This window comes from Ips typographus, linkage group LG9, assembly GCF_016097725.1.
Source record: "Ips typographus isolate SLU linkage group LG9, UJ_Ityp_2.0, whole genome shotgun sequence".
NCBI classification, from domain to species: domain Eukaryota; kingdom Metazoa; phylum Arthropoda; class Insecta; order Coleoptera; family Curculionidae; genus Ips; species Ips typographus.
The window spans coordinates 1052016-1069472 of record NC_138430.1 but is presented as its reverse complement, the minus strand read 5'-3'; the positions used below and the strand labels follow the sequence as shown (position 1 = coordinate 1069472).

General features: G+C 34.3%; 1 protein-coding gene across 1 annotated transcript; it reads right to left on the bottom strand.

The window, feature by feature from the left end:
- Positions 1-10416: 10416 nt before the first annotated feature.
- LOC145733833 (uncharacterized) lies at positions 10417-11246 on the bottom strand. The gene has a single exon (XM_081986851.1). The coding sequence runs from the start codon at positions 11167-11169 to the stop codon at positions 10540-10542; it is 630 nt and encodes a 209-aa protein (XP_081842977.1). The 5' UTR covers positions 11170-11246; the 3' UTR covers positions 10417-10539.
- Between the last annotated feature and the right edge of the window lie 6211 nt (positions 11247-17457).

The window sequence follows — 17457 nt, the reverse complement described above, 5'->3', positions numbered from 1 at the left end:
ATTTAAGGCAACCGGCGGAATTGACAAAAATTCAATTGAAGTTTTATTTAATTTCTTTTGATATTGATCGCATCAATTATCAATATCAATTTCAAAATCTGAAACTATTGCCTTATATGGGCTTTCAAAATGTGTGGTTTCTGAAACTAATTTGGTCGAACTCGTATATAATTTACAGTTATTCTTTGTTGAGATTAATCCAGTCCCATTAAGCAAAAAGTTTGCAGATTGTGATCCGCTACAAGTGACTGTAACATCGGTTTGGGATGGTAAAACATAGATCCAACTATTGGAAGATTTTAGTTTTTGCCATATCTCGGCTGGTGTTGAAGTGATTCGAGTATCGCATTCTACTGGAATTGATGTTGGGTGAAATAGAATTTTGGTTTCGCAAATAGGTCTTATGTGAGAACTAAAGTAAGGATCTGGGTTTGGACAGATAAGAAATTTGTTTGCAGGTTTACATAAATTTGTTGATTTTAGGATAACGTAGGAGCTTTTATCCTCGGATACAGCTATATATTCGACTGTAGGTAGTATGAAGATCATATTACCATGACCTTTTAGTATATCAAATCAAATCAAATCAATATATTACATGCGTTACAAATTTAAGTACATTTGTTTGCACACGTCATGGTATTTCATAGTACTTATATATATATATACATGTATTAAAATGACAATTTATTGCTCAACCTAATATAAACTAAAATCTGACAGGACAACACCAATTAAAACTCTCCCCCCTCGGTCACACTCATATGAAATGCACCACCCAGGTATAAGTTCATGTTATAAAATGCATTTTTAAGTAGATAACACTTAATAGTCTTAAAAAAGTTCTTATTGTCCAGAAGCTGCACATCACTAGGCAAGGCATTATAAAATAGGGGTCCATAATAGTTCACCCCGTACCGACTATGACTCAGTCTCAATTTTTGTATGTTTATATGTAAATTCTGCCTGGTATTATGATTATGTATGTCACTATTTATTGTATAAGAACCAAGGTTCTCTCGCACATATTTTAAACACGTATATATATACACAAGGATGGAATTGTAAATAGTTTATTTTTGGTATATACTTCCGCGACATCTTTCCTATAGCCCATCCCAAAAATGACTCGCAGAGGGGTTCTCTGCAGCCCAAATATCCTGTTGGCATGTGGGGAGTGGCCCCATGCAAGTAATCCATATTTACAGTGAGATAGAAATATCGAGTGATATGCTGTTAGTAATGACTGTCTTGGCAACTCATTTCGCAAAGACCTTATCACAAAAATACTCTTTGAGAGTTTTGCAGCTATAAATTCAACATGATGCTCCCAAGATAATATGGGATCCAAGCAAAACCCCAGGAAAATTGAACTTTCCTGCTGTTCTATTGTTTTATGACTGAACAATATTGTTTTAGTTTTTGTTTCATTCAGGCTTAGACCATTTTTACCAAACCAAGTTAGTGCTGATTCTTGAGCAGCAGTAATTTTTTCATATACAGTTTTCATCTCCCTGTCTTTAACAAGAATTGTGGTGTCATCAGCAAAATGTATGGAGCCTGAGCTGGAACCCAAATTAAAGTTGTTTATATAAAGCAAAAAAAGTATCGGTCCTAGCACCGACCCCTGTGGAACTCCACAGGTGATTTTTAGTGTGTCTGATACTTTATTATTTATAGACACGTACTGCCTCCTGTCAGCCAAATAAGAGCTTAAAAGTTTAACACTGATTTCATCAAAATTACAATTTTTTAATTTAGAAATAAGAAGACTGTGAGAAACGCAGTCAAATGCCTTGGTAAGATCACAAAAGACCGCCCCCACAATCTCTCTGTTCTCTGTTCCCTCTATGATCCTATTTATTAAATATACTAGAGCATCAGTGGTAGACTTCCTTGCCCTAAAGCCAAATTGCCCAAAATTAAATAAATTATTTGACTCATAAAATTCCACAATCTGATTTTTTAGTACGGTTTCAAATACTTTTGCTATTACTGGAATTATAGAGATAGGTCTAAAACTGTTCAATTCACCTATGTTCCTTGTTTTTTGAATAGGCAGAACCTTCGCTACTTTCAAGCTGTCAGGAAACACCCCCTCTCTCATGCAAGCATTCATGAGATCGGTCAATGGATATAAAATTTCTTCTCTGACAGATTTAATTATTTTGGAGTTCAAATTACAATAATCAAGGCCTGGCTTATTTTTTAGATTTTTTACTATGTCTCGCACATCATTGTAGCTAACAGGCACAAAACTAAACATAGGAGAACAAAACCCCTCTCCATCCTTACAAATTTTCTCATTAAAAAGATTCTTACTTTCTAGTTGTTTTTTAATTTCATTACCGACATTTACAAAAAAAGTATTTATTTCATTTAGATTTATGTTACTGGGCAATTCATTTTTTGTTGGAGGCCGCTTGATATTTATTAAGTCCCAGCAGGTTTTACTTGGGTTTGTACTGTTTTCAATTGCCTTTTTATTGTGCTCCAATTTTGCCCTCCTTAATTCCTTTTGATATTTGCGTTTGTATTCATTTTTTAGCTTCGAAACAGATTCCGACTCAAAATTATGGCAAAATTGGCATAGAAGGTTCAAATGGTCACGCATTTGTTTTAGATTATCATTAAACCATTGGTTTTTTACTTTATTTTTTATATTTTTTATATTTTTTATATTTTTTAATGGAAAACATGATGTGGCTCTTTCAGATAAGATGGATACAAAGTTGTTAAAAGAGTGAGTAGTGCTTACCTGGTTGTCCGTTAAAATGTTCCAGTTTATTTCATCAATGGCTTTGTGGTACTTTAAAAGCCCAATCTGGGTAATCGGTCTGATATAAGTTTGGTCAGCAGGGTTTTTATTTACCCATTTAACTTGCACAGAAATTTTTACCGCTTTATGATCAGAGAACCCCGGCTCATACACTTCAGTGCAATACTTGCTTGTCATTCTGGTTATAATATTATCTATGCACTTATCTTTCCTTGTAGCCTCAGTAATTGCTATATGGTAATTAAAAGAATTTAATAAATCTAGCAAATCTGCATAGACACGATTTGAAGTGTGAAAGTGAACATTAAAATCCCCGCAAATAATGATTTCATATGGGTGGGACCGAAGCTTATTAAGAATTCTATCCAAACAAGACATAAAACAGTCTATATCTCCAAGAGGCGTTCTGTAAATAGATAGAATAACAATTTTTTGGCTTGGCAGCTCAATTGCTGATACTTCACATACATTTTCTATGCTGAAATTTGTTAAATCATCCCTATTTATAAAGCATAAATCTTTTTTACATAAGATTAGTGAACCACCTCTGGATTTATCACGAACACAATAGGATGCCAATTTGTACTTATCTAAATTAAAACATATTATTTCAGTGTCTTTTAAAAAATGTTCGGACATACACACTACGTCAAATTTCTTATTTCCTAATTCTGTCTCAATAAGTAGAAGTTTATTTCTTACCGACTGCATATTGAAGTGTACAATAGTAAAATTATGTTGATCGCTACTTGTACCATTGTTTCTTATATGGTTTCCCGTTTCCATTATATCGCCGAAAAAACGTCTTGCTATGGAATTTATACTTCTGCACGGTAACACCTGCAGACCAAAAACCAGGTTCCATTACTGCCTTCAGTTTTTCTGTTGGGACTCCTATTTGAAAGCTGCATGAGAAATCATTTTCGTTTAATTTCTTTACAAATATGTTGTCCATTTGCTTATCCCTGAAAAAGTTTTTAAGCATTTCTTCACTGGTTGTTTTTGATACGTTGTTTACAAATAGAAATGTAAGGTCATTTCGGTTAACATCTGATGCGATGATGCCACCTTGCGTCGGCCCAGTTCCAACAATACGGAGAAACGCGGCCTGATTGGTGGCATGTTCGTTTGCCGATCGGTTTTTATCGGCCGGTCGATGTGTCATCGCCGCGGTCGATGAGCCTTGCTGTCGGTTGTGGTGGGGTGGCGGGGCCATGGCCGGAGCCCTGCTGGCCTGGGTTTCAGGCTTCTGATGTGGAGCGCTAGATGGTGGAGTTTGACGGGGGCCCTTGTTTACACTTTTGCCGTCCAGCCTAACCTTGTTTTTTTCGGCGGGAATTTGGATATCATAATTTTTATTGTTTTTTGTGTTCTCCAAAACTTTAATTTTATAGACCATAAGGCCTATCCTTTCTCTCATCTCATTTTCAAGCCTTCCAAGAAGCAAATTTTCATTTTTTGTACATTCCAGCTCACGGAGAAGGTCATTTATGACAGTCTCCCGATTTACGCGCTCACCTTGGGATCCTTGGGTTAAGTTCTCTGCCTTCTTTGGGGCCGCACAGCCTTGAGGGTGTGAGTCCGGGGGTTGCGATTGACTCGATAGAAACCCTAAATTTATATGGTTTTCACTTGGCATCGGTGTGTTCAAAACAGTATCGTTCCCACTGTCGCTGGATGACAAAGAACAGAAGGACGCATCTGCTTCGTCTGCCCGGTATTTTCCAAGGGCCCATTGAATTTCCCGCACGTATTTTAATATACATTCACTGGTGATGCGATCTGGCACTTTCTGACTAATTATTATTTCAATTAACTCACTTTTTCTTAAGTTATTTAGCTCGGTAGTTAAGAGCACGCAGTCAGTTGATGCCATCTTAAAAAACCCTATATCATAATAAAAAAATATAATAATATAGGTAGGGGAATCAAATGATAAAGAGGAAAAACGTTTAGATTAACCAATGGGTTGGAAATTACAAATATGATACGTTTTGATTTGTAGTAGGTATGAATTGAAATGTGTTCCAGTAATTGATACGCAAAGTCATCTTCTAAAGGTAGTACAAAAGATGTTCCTCGGAGATGAGGTATCGTAGTTCTTAATTCTTTAATCAATTGTATAGGTGTCATGACAAAAGGGTGCAATATATTAGATTTAGCAAATAGGATTGCATTAATGATAGCAGAAAATTCGGTTTCTAGCTGATTTACCATTATTTCAATTAGTGAAAGCTGCTCTTCTATTGACTGTTTTAGTTCTAAGTTGAAACCCTGGTGGCTAGATTCTTCGAGAGCGATTTCTATTTTCTTTAGATTTTTATTAAGGATAGTTCTATCATCATTTAGACTTGATACAGTAGCGTTAAAATTGGCAATAGTTGTTTGTACTACATGCGATTGTTGTTTTAAGAGGTTAAGTAACTCTTTTTCATTAGAATTTACCTTATTAATAGCTGTATCATAGTATTCTCCATCTTTAGCGTCTAGAGTTCCAAATAATGTTTTGAAAACGGTACCAGCTATATCTATTAGTGCCCTTTTTGTTCTATCAGTACGCGTAAGTGATTTTAAGGTTTGTTCCTGATTGTACAAAGATGGTATTATTTTCTCTAGAATTTTCAGTCCTGTTTTGCATATTGCTAGAATATTTAATTTTTCATGTTGACATAATAATCTAGTTTTACCGTATGTACTTTCGATAAAGTCTAGTTTATTGTTAATTACTTCTAGGTCTAGATAAGTTATGATTTCCCATGAGTTTTCTATAAATTTTATGTTTGCTATTTGATCGTAATAGATTCCTGATGATGGTAATTCCGTCGTCTCGTATAGTGTTTGGTTGCTAGGACGAAGTTCCCATACTGGGATTCTGTAACAAAAGCTAATTTTAGCCTATTCGCATGCACCTTTTGTTTCTTAGATTTTACTTTAATTGTATAGTTTACTGGAGAGTTTTTTTCTATTATCTTGTAACGACCCTTATAATTTGAAGTTAATTTCTTTGAACGATGTAGTTTGGTTTGTTCGTTTATTAGGTATACGGCATCTCCTACTTTAAAATCTTGACTATTTATTTTTTTATCATAAGATCTTTTATTCACTTCCTTTGATTTTATTAAATTTTCTCTTGCTAATTCCTGCGATTTTTGCATTTTTAAGGTTATTTCAGATAAATAGTCGTCATACGTGTATTTGAATTCCGTAGGTTTCGTAAGTGAAGAAGGTAAGGTAGCTTGATGTCCGAACAATAATTCATATGGTGAAAATTTTGTTGAAGTGTGAACACTGGTGTTGTAACTAAACATGGTAAATTCAAGCCAATTGTCCCAGTCGGTCTGATTTTCGTTGATAAAATGCTTCAAGTAGTCGGCAAGAGTTGCATGGCTTCTTTCTAAAGCCCCATTAGATTGTGGATGATATTCGGTACAATTGATGTGTTTGATTTTTAAAAGTTTAGATATATTCTTCAGAAGGTTGGATGTAAAGTCTCTACCTTGGTCGGATACTATGGTTATTGGAATTCCGAATGTACATATAAAGTTTTCGACAAGTTTTTTGGCAATGGTTTCGGTTTCATGATTAGGTATCGCGTAAGCTCTTGAGAATTTAGTCAAATCATCCTGTAGTGTTAATATGAATTTATTCCCATTTTCCGTTAAAGGTAAAGGTCCGACGACATCAATAAAAATCTTTTCAAAGGGTTTGGAGCTGGTAGTTGTTATTTCCATAGGTGCTCGATTCTTTTTCCTGACTAATTTATTTTTTTGACAAGATTCACATTTTTTAATGAAATTTTTTATGTCTGATTTCATGTTTTTCCATTTATAGTTTTGTTTAACTCTGTTATAAGTTTTATGGAATCCTGAATGCCTCGATGTCGGATTTGAATGGTTTTCAGTGAGTATAATAGGGATTTGATCAGGATCAGGTATTGATATCAATCTATTATAAATGTTTACTTCAATTTTAGTACTGCGAAATATGAATCTTAGAATTGATCTAATCTTATGAGATTTAAATTTATCAAAGTTATTTCCTATTTCAGGTAAGGCAATTTTATTAATTCCTTTAGTCTTTAAGTATTCTAGTAGTTTTAAGATCAGGTGAAAAATAGATTCGTAACTACAATCTTCCCAATAGTGTTCTTTGTAAAACACGCATATAATCTGTTTTGAATTGACCTTGATTAATTTAATTTCGTTGAATGTATTTTCTTCAGTTTTTAATAGTTGAACATAATTAAATTTTGAATCTATTGTTTGTAAAAATTTACTCCCTCCATATTCTAAGTCTGTTGAGAGAAAAGTTACAATATCATTTGTTGTTGTAGTGATGTCTTTAGTTGTTTCATTAAGATTGTCGCATGTTATTAAGGAATGTTTGATCTTTTCTAGGAAATCTTGGTAGGTTGGGTTAGGTTTCGTTGGTTGAGTATTGATATGGTGGATCTGAAGTTCGTCCTGCTCAAATGATGTCTGTACTGGATTTCGACTCAGTGCGTCAGCTACGTAATTACTTTTTCCAGGTTTATAATGGATTTCGTAGTCATATTCTTCTAACAGTAATCTCCAGCGTACTAGTCTTGAACTGGGATCTTTCACGTTGAATAACCAAATTAGAGGTTTGTTATCAGTTAAGATAGTAAACTTACGGCCATATAGATATGGACGAAAGTGTTTAACACTCCATACGATTGCTAAAAGTTCTCTTTCTGTAGCAGAATAGTTGGATTCTGCACGATTGAGAGTACGACTTGCATATGAAACTGGCAGATCGTTTGGTGGGTCGCCTTGCGATAAAACTGACCCTATCGCATATTGACTTGCATCAGTCGTTAAGTAGAACGTTCTGGAGAAGTCTGGATATTGAAGAAGTGGTTCTGAACATAGGACATCCTTGAGTTTCTCGAAAGCGTCTTGCTGAAGGCTTGTCCAGGCAAAACAAATATCCTTTTTTAGTAACTTAGTTAGTGGTTTTGTAATGTTACTGAAATTCGGGATAAACCTTCGGTAGTATCCGGCTAAACCCAGGAATGATTTGATGTCTTTTGGACTTTTTGGAACTGGAAATTCCCTTACAGCTTTGACCTTGTTTGCGTCAGGTTTGACACCTTCGTCTGTAATTAAATGCCCTAAGTACATTACTTCCTTCCTTAAAAACTCACATTTGTCCGGTTGGATCTTAAGGTTATATTCAGATAGTCTCTGAAATACTTCAATTAACCTTTTATTGTGATTTTCAAGGTTGTCGGAAAATACTACTATATCATCGAGATATACAAAGCACTTAATGTTTTGAATTCCAGTTAGTACTGTGTTCATCAACCTTTGAAATGTTGCAGGTGCGTTTCGAAGTCCGAATGGCATCCTGTTAAATTGATAATGTCCCATTGGTGTAGAGAAGGCGGTTTTTTCTGCGTCTTGAGGAGCCATTTGAATCTGGTGGAACCCCGAGGTGAGATCTATTGTAGTAAAATATTTTGAATGACCTAGTTGGTCTAGAATGTCTGTAATATTGGGGAGAGGAAATTAATCCCCTATGCTGAGTTCATTAACTCTCCTATAGTCAATAACTATTCTCCACTTCTTTTTCCCTGATGCGTCTGGTTTTTAGGTACTACCCATACAGGTGAGTTCCAAGGTGACGTGGATGGTTGAATAATTTCGTCTTCTAGCATCTTGTTAATTTGCTTATTGACCTCTTCTTTGTGCACTTCAGGATAACGGTAAGTCTTTGTATTAACTGGTGAACATGACGTCATTGGAATTTCATGCATTATCGCGTTAGTGTATGATAGTTTGTCTCCCTCTAGATAAAAGATGTTGTTGTATTCATGACAAATTTCGATCAAAGATTCCTTTTCTTCTTTATTTAGGTGATCGATTCTTAATAGTTCGGTGATTTTTTGTAGTCTGGTTGAATGGGTATTGGTATTTGTTGGTGGTGATTATTATCATCGTTTGGATTAGGCAAAGGATCTAATTGTATTTCAAGATGAGATATTACTACAGGTTTATCAGAGCAGTTTAGAATCGAAGTGATTATTTGGCCATTAGTGACCTTGACAATACTCGGACAGACAAAAACGTCTTCTAACAACTGGATGTGCTCACAGATTCCTTCGTTTAAGTCAGAATTTATAATTTTAATTTGCACCATGGTCTCTGAGCGAGGTTTAAGCACCAGTTCTGATTTAGGTTTTGGATTATTATTAAAAACATCACTGTTTTGAATAGGTTGCACTATGTGCTGTAAATCAATTGTATGAGCTCCGATTAAGAGAGTGTTAGTATTATAATTAATTTCACATTGATTAGCTTTTACGAAATCATTCCCTAATAATCCATCGAATGGTATAGGAAAATTATCTGGTACCACATGGAAGCAGTGATTCAGAACAGTGTTATCTAGATCAACAGGAAGATAGCAATAGCAAAGAGTTTTTTGAAGATTAGCTGTGTTGTCAATCCCTTTTAGAGTAATGAGGTTGTCTTCGTGACAAAGAATGTCATCACGTAGATTGCTAAGTTTTATGAGGGATATGTCTGCACCAGTGTCAAGTAGAAATGAGGATGGGTTTTGGTATAATTTAGGTATTTTAAGGGATACATAGGTGGTGACAGCGTGATTTATTGTCGATATGCGACTTTGATAAGATGGGCGTTTCTCGGCGGAGTCGCTGCCTGCTGAGTGCCCTGATCGTTTAAAGAATTGGTTGTGCTTTGATTATTTTGTCTGATTTGAAAATTTCTAGTTTGATTATCTCGATTATCATTTTGAGGATTTTTATTTTGATAGCGGCTTTGGTTTTGAGAATTTCGATCATTATTATATTGTCGTTTTCGACACTCATTGATGACATGCCCTTGTTTTTTGCAATAGTTGCAGAATTTGAAGTTAGGTGGTTTAGGATTTTGATAGCTATGATTTTGTGTCACATGACGGATATTTTGATTTTTTTGTTGAAGGTGATTTCGATTTCTACAATTATTAATTATACAGTGTGACCCATTTAGAATGGAAACACCCCTATAAAATTTTAGGTTATTAACCGATTTCAATGATTTTTTTTTTGAAATAATTAGGAATGAAATGTCTATTACGGGAGAAAATTTTAAATATTTATTTCAGTTTTCAGGTCATATTACGATACTTTTTCTTGATAGAAAATGGAGAATTTTTATTAGCGATTTTTTTATTGAAAAAATTACTACGCCACTGGATCTATAGTGCTTTCAAATAGCTGTGACTAAAATTTCATGAAAATCCATTCATTAATAACAAAGTTATGACAAATTAAAATTCAAAAATCCTCTAAGCTAACGGTCACAAAAGAACACTCTGCATCAACTGTTGCCATAGAAATGGTGTTACTATTTACTTGTTTATTATTAATTATTAATTGATTAGTTTCTAAAAAAAAAAAACAAACAAAAAAAAATAAAAAAAAAAAATCAAAAAAAAAAAATCAAAAAAAAAATCAAAAAAAAAAAAACAAAAAAAAATAAAAATTTTGGTCACAGCTATTTGAAAGCACTATAGATCCAGTGGCGTAGTAGTTTTTTCAATAAAAAAATCGCTAATAAAAATTCTCCATTTTCTATCTAGAAAAAGTATCGTAATATGACCTGAAAACTGAAATAAATATTTAAAATTTTCTCCCGTAATAGACATTTCATTCCTAATTATTTCAAAAAAAAAATCATTGAAATCGGTTAATAACCTAAAATTTTATAGGGGTTTCCAATCTAAATGGGTCACACTGTATGACCAGGCTTATTACAGTAAGTACAAAATCTAGGAAGAAAACTTAAGTTTTGTAGCTTATTCATCTCATTTTTAGATTTAATTTCTTGTTCTTCATTTTGAGCAATCGCTATCGCTTCTTCTAAGGAACTAGGTTTTTGACTTTTTACTAATATGCATAAATCTCTTTGCAGACCTGATATAAACACATTTAAGGCTTGTTCTTTAAGTAATTCTACGCATGCTTCACGACTTCTTTGGTCTAGAGATGGATTTAGAGTATTAATGAGTTTTAGATAGCAATTTTCAACTCTTGTAGAATAAGAAAGTACAGGTTCAGATAGGTTTTGACGACATGAATTGAGTTCTAACTGCCATTGGCTGCTAGTTCTTCGATCTGAATATGCATCTAAGAGAAATTGTCTTAATTCTTCCCATTTGTCAAAATGTCTGTTTCGAACGATACTTCTAGCGTTGTCTGTGAGTTTTGTTTCGATTAAGGTGAATAGTAAGTCTTTTTGTTCTACTTTTATAATGGAAAAGGCTTTGTCACAATTGTCAACAAATTCGAATAATTTAGACTTTGTTCCGTCGAACTTAATTAGCATATCTTTTACAAGTTCTATCGATAGTTTAGACATTTTGAATTTTTGTTCTAGTTTAGTTTTTGAGTTTAAATTTTTATCAGAGTTTTCTAGTAATGATATTTGTTCTAAGTTAGGATATAAGGACATTTAAATTATCTTGGAACTTACAGTATGGTGATGTAAGAACCTATATACATTTCCCAGGAGGAGGTAAGCTGCTCTTGAAGGAGTCTACCTGATGTCCTCTAGCTGTCTTCTTGCAGTGTTGTGGCTGATACAAGTTAAGATCTGTCTTGCTGGTCCTTGTTGTTCCTTTCTGGAATAAGGCGGCTTTGTTTGGCTGAAGGAACAAGAAGATCTCCAATTGGATTCTTGACGTACGAAACTTGTAGATCCGGCCTTCCGTTGAACGCGAATACGATGGATACTGTTTCGGAATAACGTCGCGAAAATAATCCCACTTCTGACACCAGTTTTGTAATGAGTTTTGATATAATTCTCCTTAATAGTTTTTTCCGAGCATATTTATACTAGGGTACTAATTATTTGATGATTGCTTGTTACTACTATCGTTATGATAATTAGGGGTTGAAATACAGAACTATCTTATCTGTGATTCTTATGACTATTTGATTTTACAATAAATAGTACTAATGCGAAATTAATCGTGAGACCCTGATTAGAACGTAATAATAACAACAACCTAATTTAGTACAACTCGATAACAACTTAATCTAGAGTTGAATCACCCTAGTCAATATTTCTATAGATATGATGAATTTGGTACATTACACATGTTCTCAATTATTTGATCTGCTCTATTTTCATTTTCTAATTCCTCTTCTGAACATAATTCATTGTTTTGTTCACAGTTATAATCATTTTGATTAATAGTTTCTTCAAGATCTGTTCCTTTTTCGGTCTCATTTTCCGATTCTTCATTATTTTCAATAATTCTTACGTGAGTTTCTTGAAAAATTGAATTGTTATTACCCTTAATCGAAGTTATTTTTATATAATTCATTTCAGTTTCATCAAATCTTACATCTCGTGCACACACCACTTCTAGGTTCTCAAAATCCCACAATCTGTATCCTCCACCACAGTATCCAATCTTTATAGCTGGTTTATACCTTCTTTCTAGTTTGTTTTGTCTTGATAAAACTACATACCACGCTTGACATCCAAATACTCTAAGTTTTGATAACTCGTTTTTATTATACCATTTATGAAATGGAGTTAAACCTTTATTTGCATTAGTAGGACATCTATTTAGTTCATAGGCAGAACATAAAATTGCTTTACACCAAAATTCCTTAGGCAAGTTGGTTTGAATAAGTTTTGTCCGTACTTTATCCATTAATGTTCGATTCATTCTCTCTGACTGTCCATTTTGCTGTGCACTATAAGCCATTGTGTATATACTAATAACTCTTACCTGACAATATTTTTTGAACATATTCGATGTAAACTTACCACCATTATCACACCTTATATGTTGAGTAAATTTATTATGTATTGTTTTTATTAATCTTATAAAATCAATTAAATTTTGAGTGGCTTCACTTTTATTTTTTAAAAGCTTAACTACTAAAAAGTTAGAATAATCATCAATCCAAACCTGAAAGTATTTATATCCCTCAAAAGTGAACCTCATTTGTTAGAACTCGTACATTTTGCATCAAGTATTCAAGATCACTTGAAATAAGATGCTCAGTTGCTCCTGAATTCAAGATAAATGTGTTCTCACTCATTTTATTTACAAAATTTGCTGCCACAAATGCAATAGAAGAATCTACTTTCTGAGTGGTTATATCCTCAATTGTGTCCTCTATATGATCCCCTTTGACCTCTGTTGAGATTTGTACCTCTTGGATTGAAACTTGGCTTAGTATATCCCTGTCTTACTCCTTGCTTATCCTTATTAGTATTTTGTCTACATTCTGCTATTCGGTGTCCTGGCTTGCCAGATTGAAAATAATTCCTGTTTCCATAGTTTAAACTATCACTTTTAAATGTGCTTTCAACAACTGTTTTAAACTTTGTTTTCAGTTTTAGTTCCTCATCAAGTAATCTGGATTTCACAAACTCAATTGTTATATTTGAGTTTAATGTTTCTATAGCAGTTATAACAGTCATAATCTTCATTTAGAGTGAGTAATAAATGACACACTTTATCAGAATCATCCATTTTTGACCCTATATCTTCTAACTCTCTTATTAAAGTATCAAATTTTAAAAAATGATCTTCGAGTGTTTCACTTTTTCCACATTTCATTGTAAGCAGTTTCTTTTTAAGAGTGAGTTTACTAAAAACACTTTTTCTTTGGAAAATTTCTTCTAAAGCTCTTAGCATTTGTTTGGCTGTTGTTTCGATTTCTCCTTTTCTTCAGTCAATTCAATTTCCTTCTCCAATGCATCTTCAAGTTTCTTTTCCTCCATGAAAGCTCTGACACGAAACTTCCAGTTATTAAAAAATTTTCAGCTCCCAATTGAGGAAATACCACCGTGGTACTCATCTCTTCGAATGTTTGTAATTTATCTTAAATAGTACACTTTTTCTAAAGTTCTCTACTAACATTTAGCAAACCTTTTAAGCATCAATCATTCAAACTGTCCTTTTTTTGTTTTCTTTCTCCAGAAACTATCGTCTTGCGTGTTCTGGGCCCAAAACCTGATAAAATCTTGAGGGATTTATTAACAAAATAGGTCTACTGTTTATTTAACACAAAATTATATTAACAATAGAAACATGTGTGAAAGAAGTGTGTACATTGTAGCGGTTTTCTCGCGGTTTTCTTCGGTTACGTTGCCTCGGGCGCCACCTTCGTTATTTATAGTGGCTGAAGGTCCACTTTGCGGTACCTGGGTAGCCTTTAGACAGCTGGAGAAAAGTTCCAAAGGGTTCGGGAAGAAAACAAAATTAAAACAACTGTTTTCACTAATTGCACTGTATTACGGCTCTCAATACTTACAGTAAATACTCACGGTAACGAACACCCAATGAAACGGAAATTACCTTATACGGTGGTACGGGGAAAGCGTGTAACGATAATGAAAACTACCTACGGACCCTTCACTACTGATTAGCCTGACTACTGTAGATTAAGACTGTGACACGGTGAAAGAACAGCGGTACGGTACGGTTATGTAAAACTGACTATTCGGCGCCGGAATTCGTTCCAAAACCCAAAGAGGCCCAATTACGTGACCAGCGGTGTTCCCGTCACTCGACCTAACCTCTAGGTGCCGCCCCGATTCCCCGGGGTAAGACAAATAGAGCCTCCGTTGCTCGCTGTTTCCCCAAGCACGCAACAGAGGTTTTCCAGTCTCGTGACGCTGCCAGTCACACAGCCGCTAATCCCTCCAGTATCCCCAAACCCGTTTACTACTCCGTTTCCCCGGAGCTAAGCAAACGAGTCACAGGTTTCACCGTTCCCGCTTGCTACACCGTTTCCCCGGTGTTCAACAAACAGGAACAGGACCAGAAGGATTGCCTAACTGTTTTCACAAAAAAAAGTAACTGAAGCCGGCGCCGTTTCACCAGAAATACCCTCAAACGGAAAACCCCGGAAAAATATAGCAAATGCCCCAAATGAAAATCCCCGGACAAATATAGTAAATGCCCCAAATGAAAATCCCCGGACAAATATAGTAAATGCCCCAAATGAAAACCCCCGGACAAATATAGTAAATGCCCCAAATGAAAATCCCCGGAGAAATACTGAAAATGCCCCAAACGGAAACCCCGGGAAAATACTGAAAATGCCCCAATTTACAGTTTATTAAAATAACTACAGTTAACGGTACGGGTTTTAACAGCAAACAGAACAAATACCGGACGGTCGGTATGTGCCTATTTTTTACTTACATATTCGCGGAGATAAGAGATAACGGTCGGCACGGATCGGCTTAGCTGGCTGGTTTCGATCTTTTGATGATCGAAGAATCCCTATTTTCCGGTTCGGGGCCTTCTTTTATACCCAAAACCCACGGTGGGGGCTGTTAGTGGCGGTACCCACTCTCAGCGCCCACCGAACCATTTCGAACGGCCCCGGACGGCCCCGATAGAATCGACGCCACGACGGCCGCGGTCTAGCACCCAGCAGTGAAGGTCACGCGTATTTAAATCAAATTCGATAGAAACAGCCCAAAATTAGTAACTTCGTTACAACATAGACAACTCAACATCAACTTCACTTATATCTTAGGATAGAATACTAAAAGAAATGACGGCTGTCAAAAGTCAGAAATAAACATGAGTTCCTCAATTCTCAACAAAATGGAGGCAAAGTTGCGCATTTCATTGCTAAATAATTTGGTAAAAAAAAATTCAAAAAAGTTTCACATCCGGAGATATCCGACAAAAACCGGAAAACTCAATTTTCTATTTAATTTCTTTACCACTTTAATCAATGGCACCTTCTGGAGGCACTTTTTTATTCTCTTCAAGAAAATTGTTTTAGTTTTCAGCTCCGACATTTCGTTTTTTAGATACCAAAACCAACTTCAAATTTTCAAATACGGACCTGAACTGTTTATTTCGTTTTTTAGTAGCCACAACCCTTCTGAAACTAATGATGTGTGATATACCCTGTATTTGTGCAGCTGCAATGGTTTTTTTAACAATCAAATACTTAATAAAGTTAAATTTTTTGATATTTTGATTATTTGAGCTTACCATTTTCTATAAATATGGTCTTAGATGGAAAGTAGTGCGTACATTCTGTGAAAGTAGATTTCTAGTTTCTAATGTTCAATGTAAAAAATAATATAAAAAGTTTTAAGTGCATATTGTGCAGCCTGAGCACCCTACTGCAACGTCACGCGCCTTATCACTTTGAGGAAACAAATTCAGCTGATTAAGCCATCTAAGCCATCTTCCATCTGTTGTTATGTCAACTAAAGTTCGAATTTGTCACTTTGCTTTTGTTTATATTATGTTATATCAAACAGATTCCCATGCAGCTAAAATAGTTATATTTTTAATTTTAATACAATATTTCAATAATAGTTGAAAATTATACACTAAAATCAAGTAAATGTATATTTTTTGAAGGACATAGAGCCTGCTGGTCTAAGTAAAATTACAGTGCCAATTTCAAACTTAACCTAGGTATTTAACCCTGCTGATGCATCATTACTACACATTTTTCTCGGTATTTTTTAAGTATAGTTCAAGTAGCAAATTAGGCCTCTCTTACAAAAATATATCTGGTATATGCTGAATACTTCACTACTTTTTCATGTGAGAAAGCATAACTTTTATGAAGAAATTGACTTAAACAAGGCTCAAATTACCTACCAAGAAGTACTACATTACAACAGTGTATAAAAGAGCCAGTTTTAATGTTAGTTAACTATTTTTACTGAAATTGACATTAAAATGAAAAGCATTGCAGTTTTCATTACTGTTTTATGTTAACACAATAGTCTCAGCAATAATCATCATTATTCACTTTACTAAATTGCATTATTGAACGTCAAATCAATATGTATTATATTTAGTGTTATCTAAAAGCATGTTTAAAGTAATAGTAATAATGAGGTAGTCTGCAGTGAGTACAAATGATGAACTCAAGACACCGCTTGCATGATACATCTTATGAGTACTATGGTTATAAAGCAAACACCTTTGTGAGGGTTGCAGTGTTTTTACAACCAAGTAAATTCTTCTGAATTTTTAGATAATTTTATTATTCAAGCTATTCCCTTTCTATAAATAATATCTCAGATAGACGGGAATTAACCTTAAGGTTGATTTGATTATTTTAATCAGAGTAAACTATTTGGGTAGCTACAAAAAGTATCTTGTAAAATGTAACATCCTGCATATTATTGAATTTTTGAATTTACTCATTGATTGATTGATCAGGAAGACTTGTTACATCTAGCGTGCACCGTTTTGTGACCTTTGTTTTTTATAAGCTATGTGATAATATCAGTTTTAATTTAGGCTGGGCAATTTTTTTTAAAACAAAAATTAGAAATGTTTTTTTTTATTTGACCCTATATTAAAAAAAAGCTGAATAAAAAACTCCAAATATTAAAATAATGCAAACGACTTTAATTAGGTGCATGTCGCAACTTAAATGCACTTAAATACCAATATTGATACAAACAAAAGACATGCAAACAACAAATACAAATATGAAATACTTTAAATCAATTATTTTTTCTATTCTTTTCAGGAGCCCTTCTTAGCCATCGCGCAAGTTGTGCTTCAGCATCTTTCTTCTCTGTGCACTTCTTTGCTCTGATTGCCGACTCTAAAACCAAATATTTATGACAAAGTGCTATATTGTACACAGAGTATATTACTCTGAGATTAGAATGCTACAC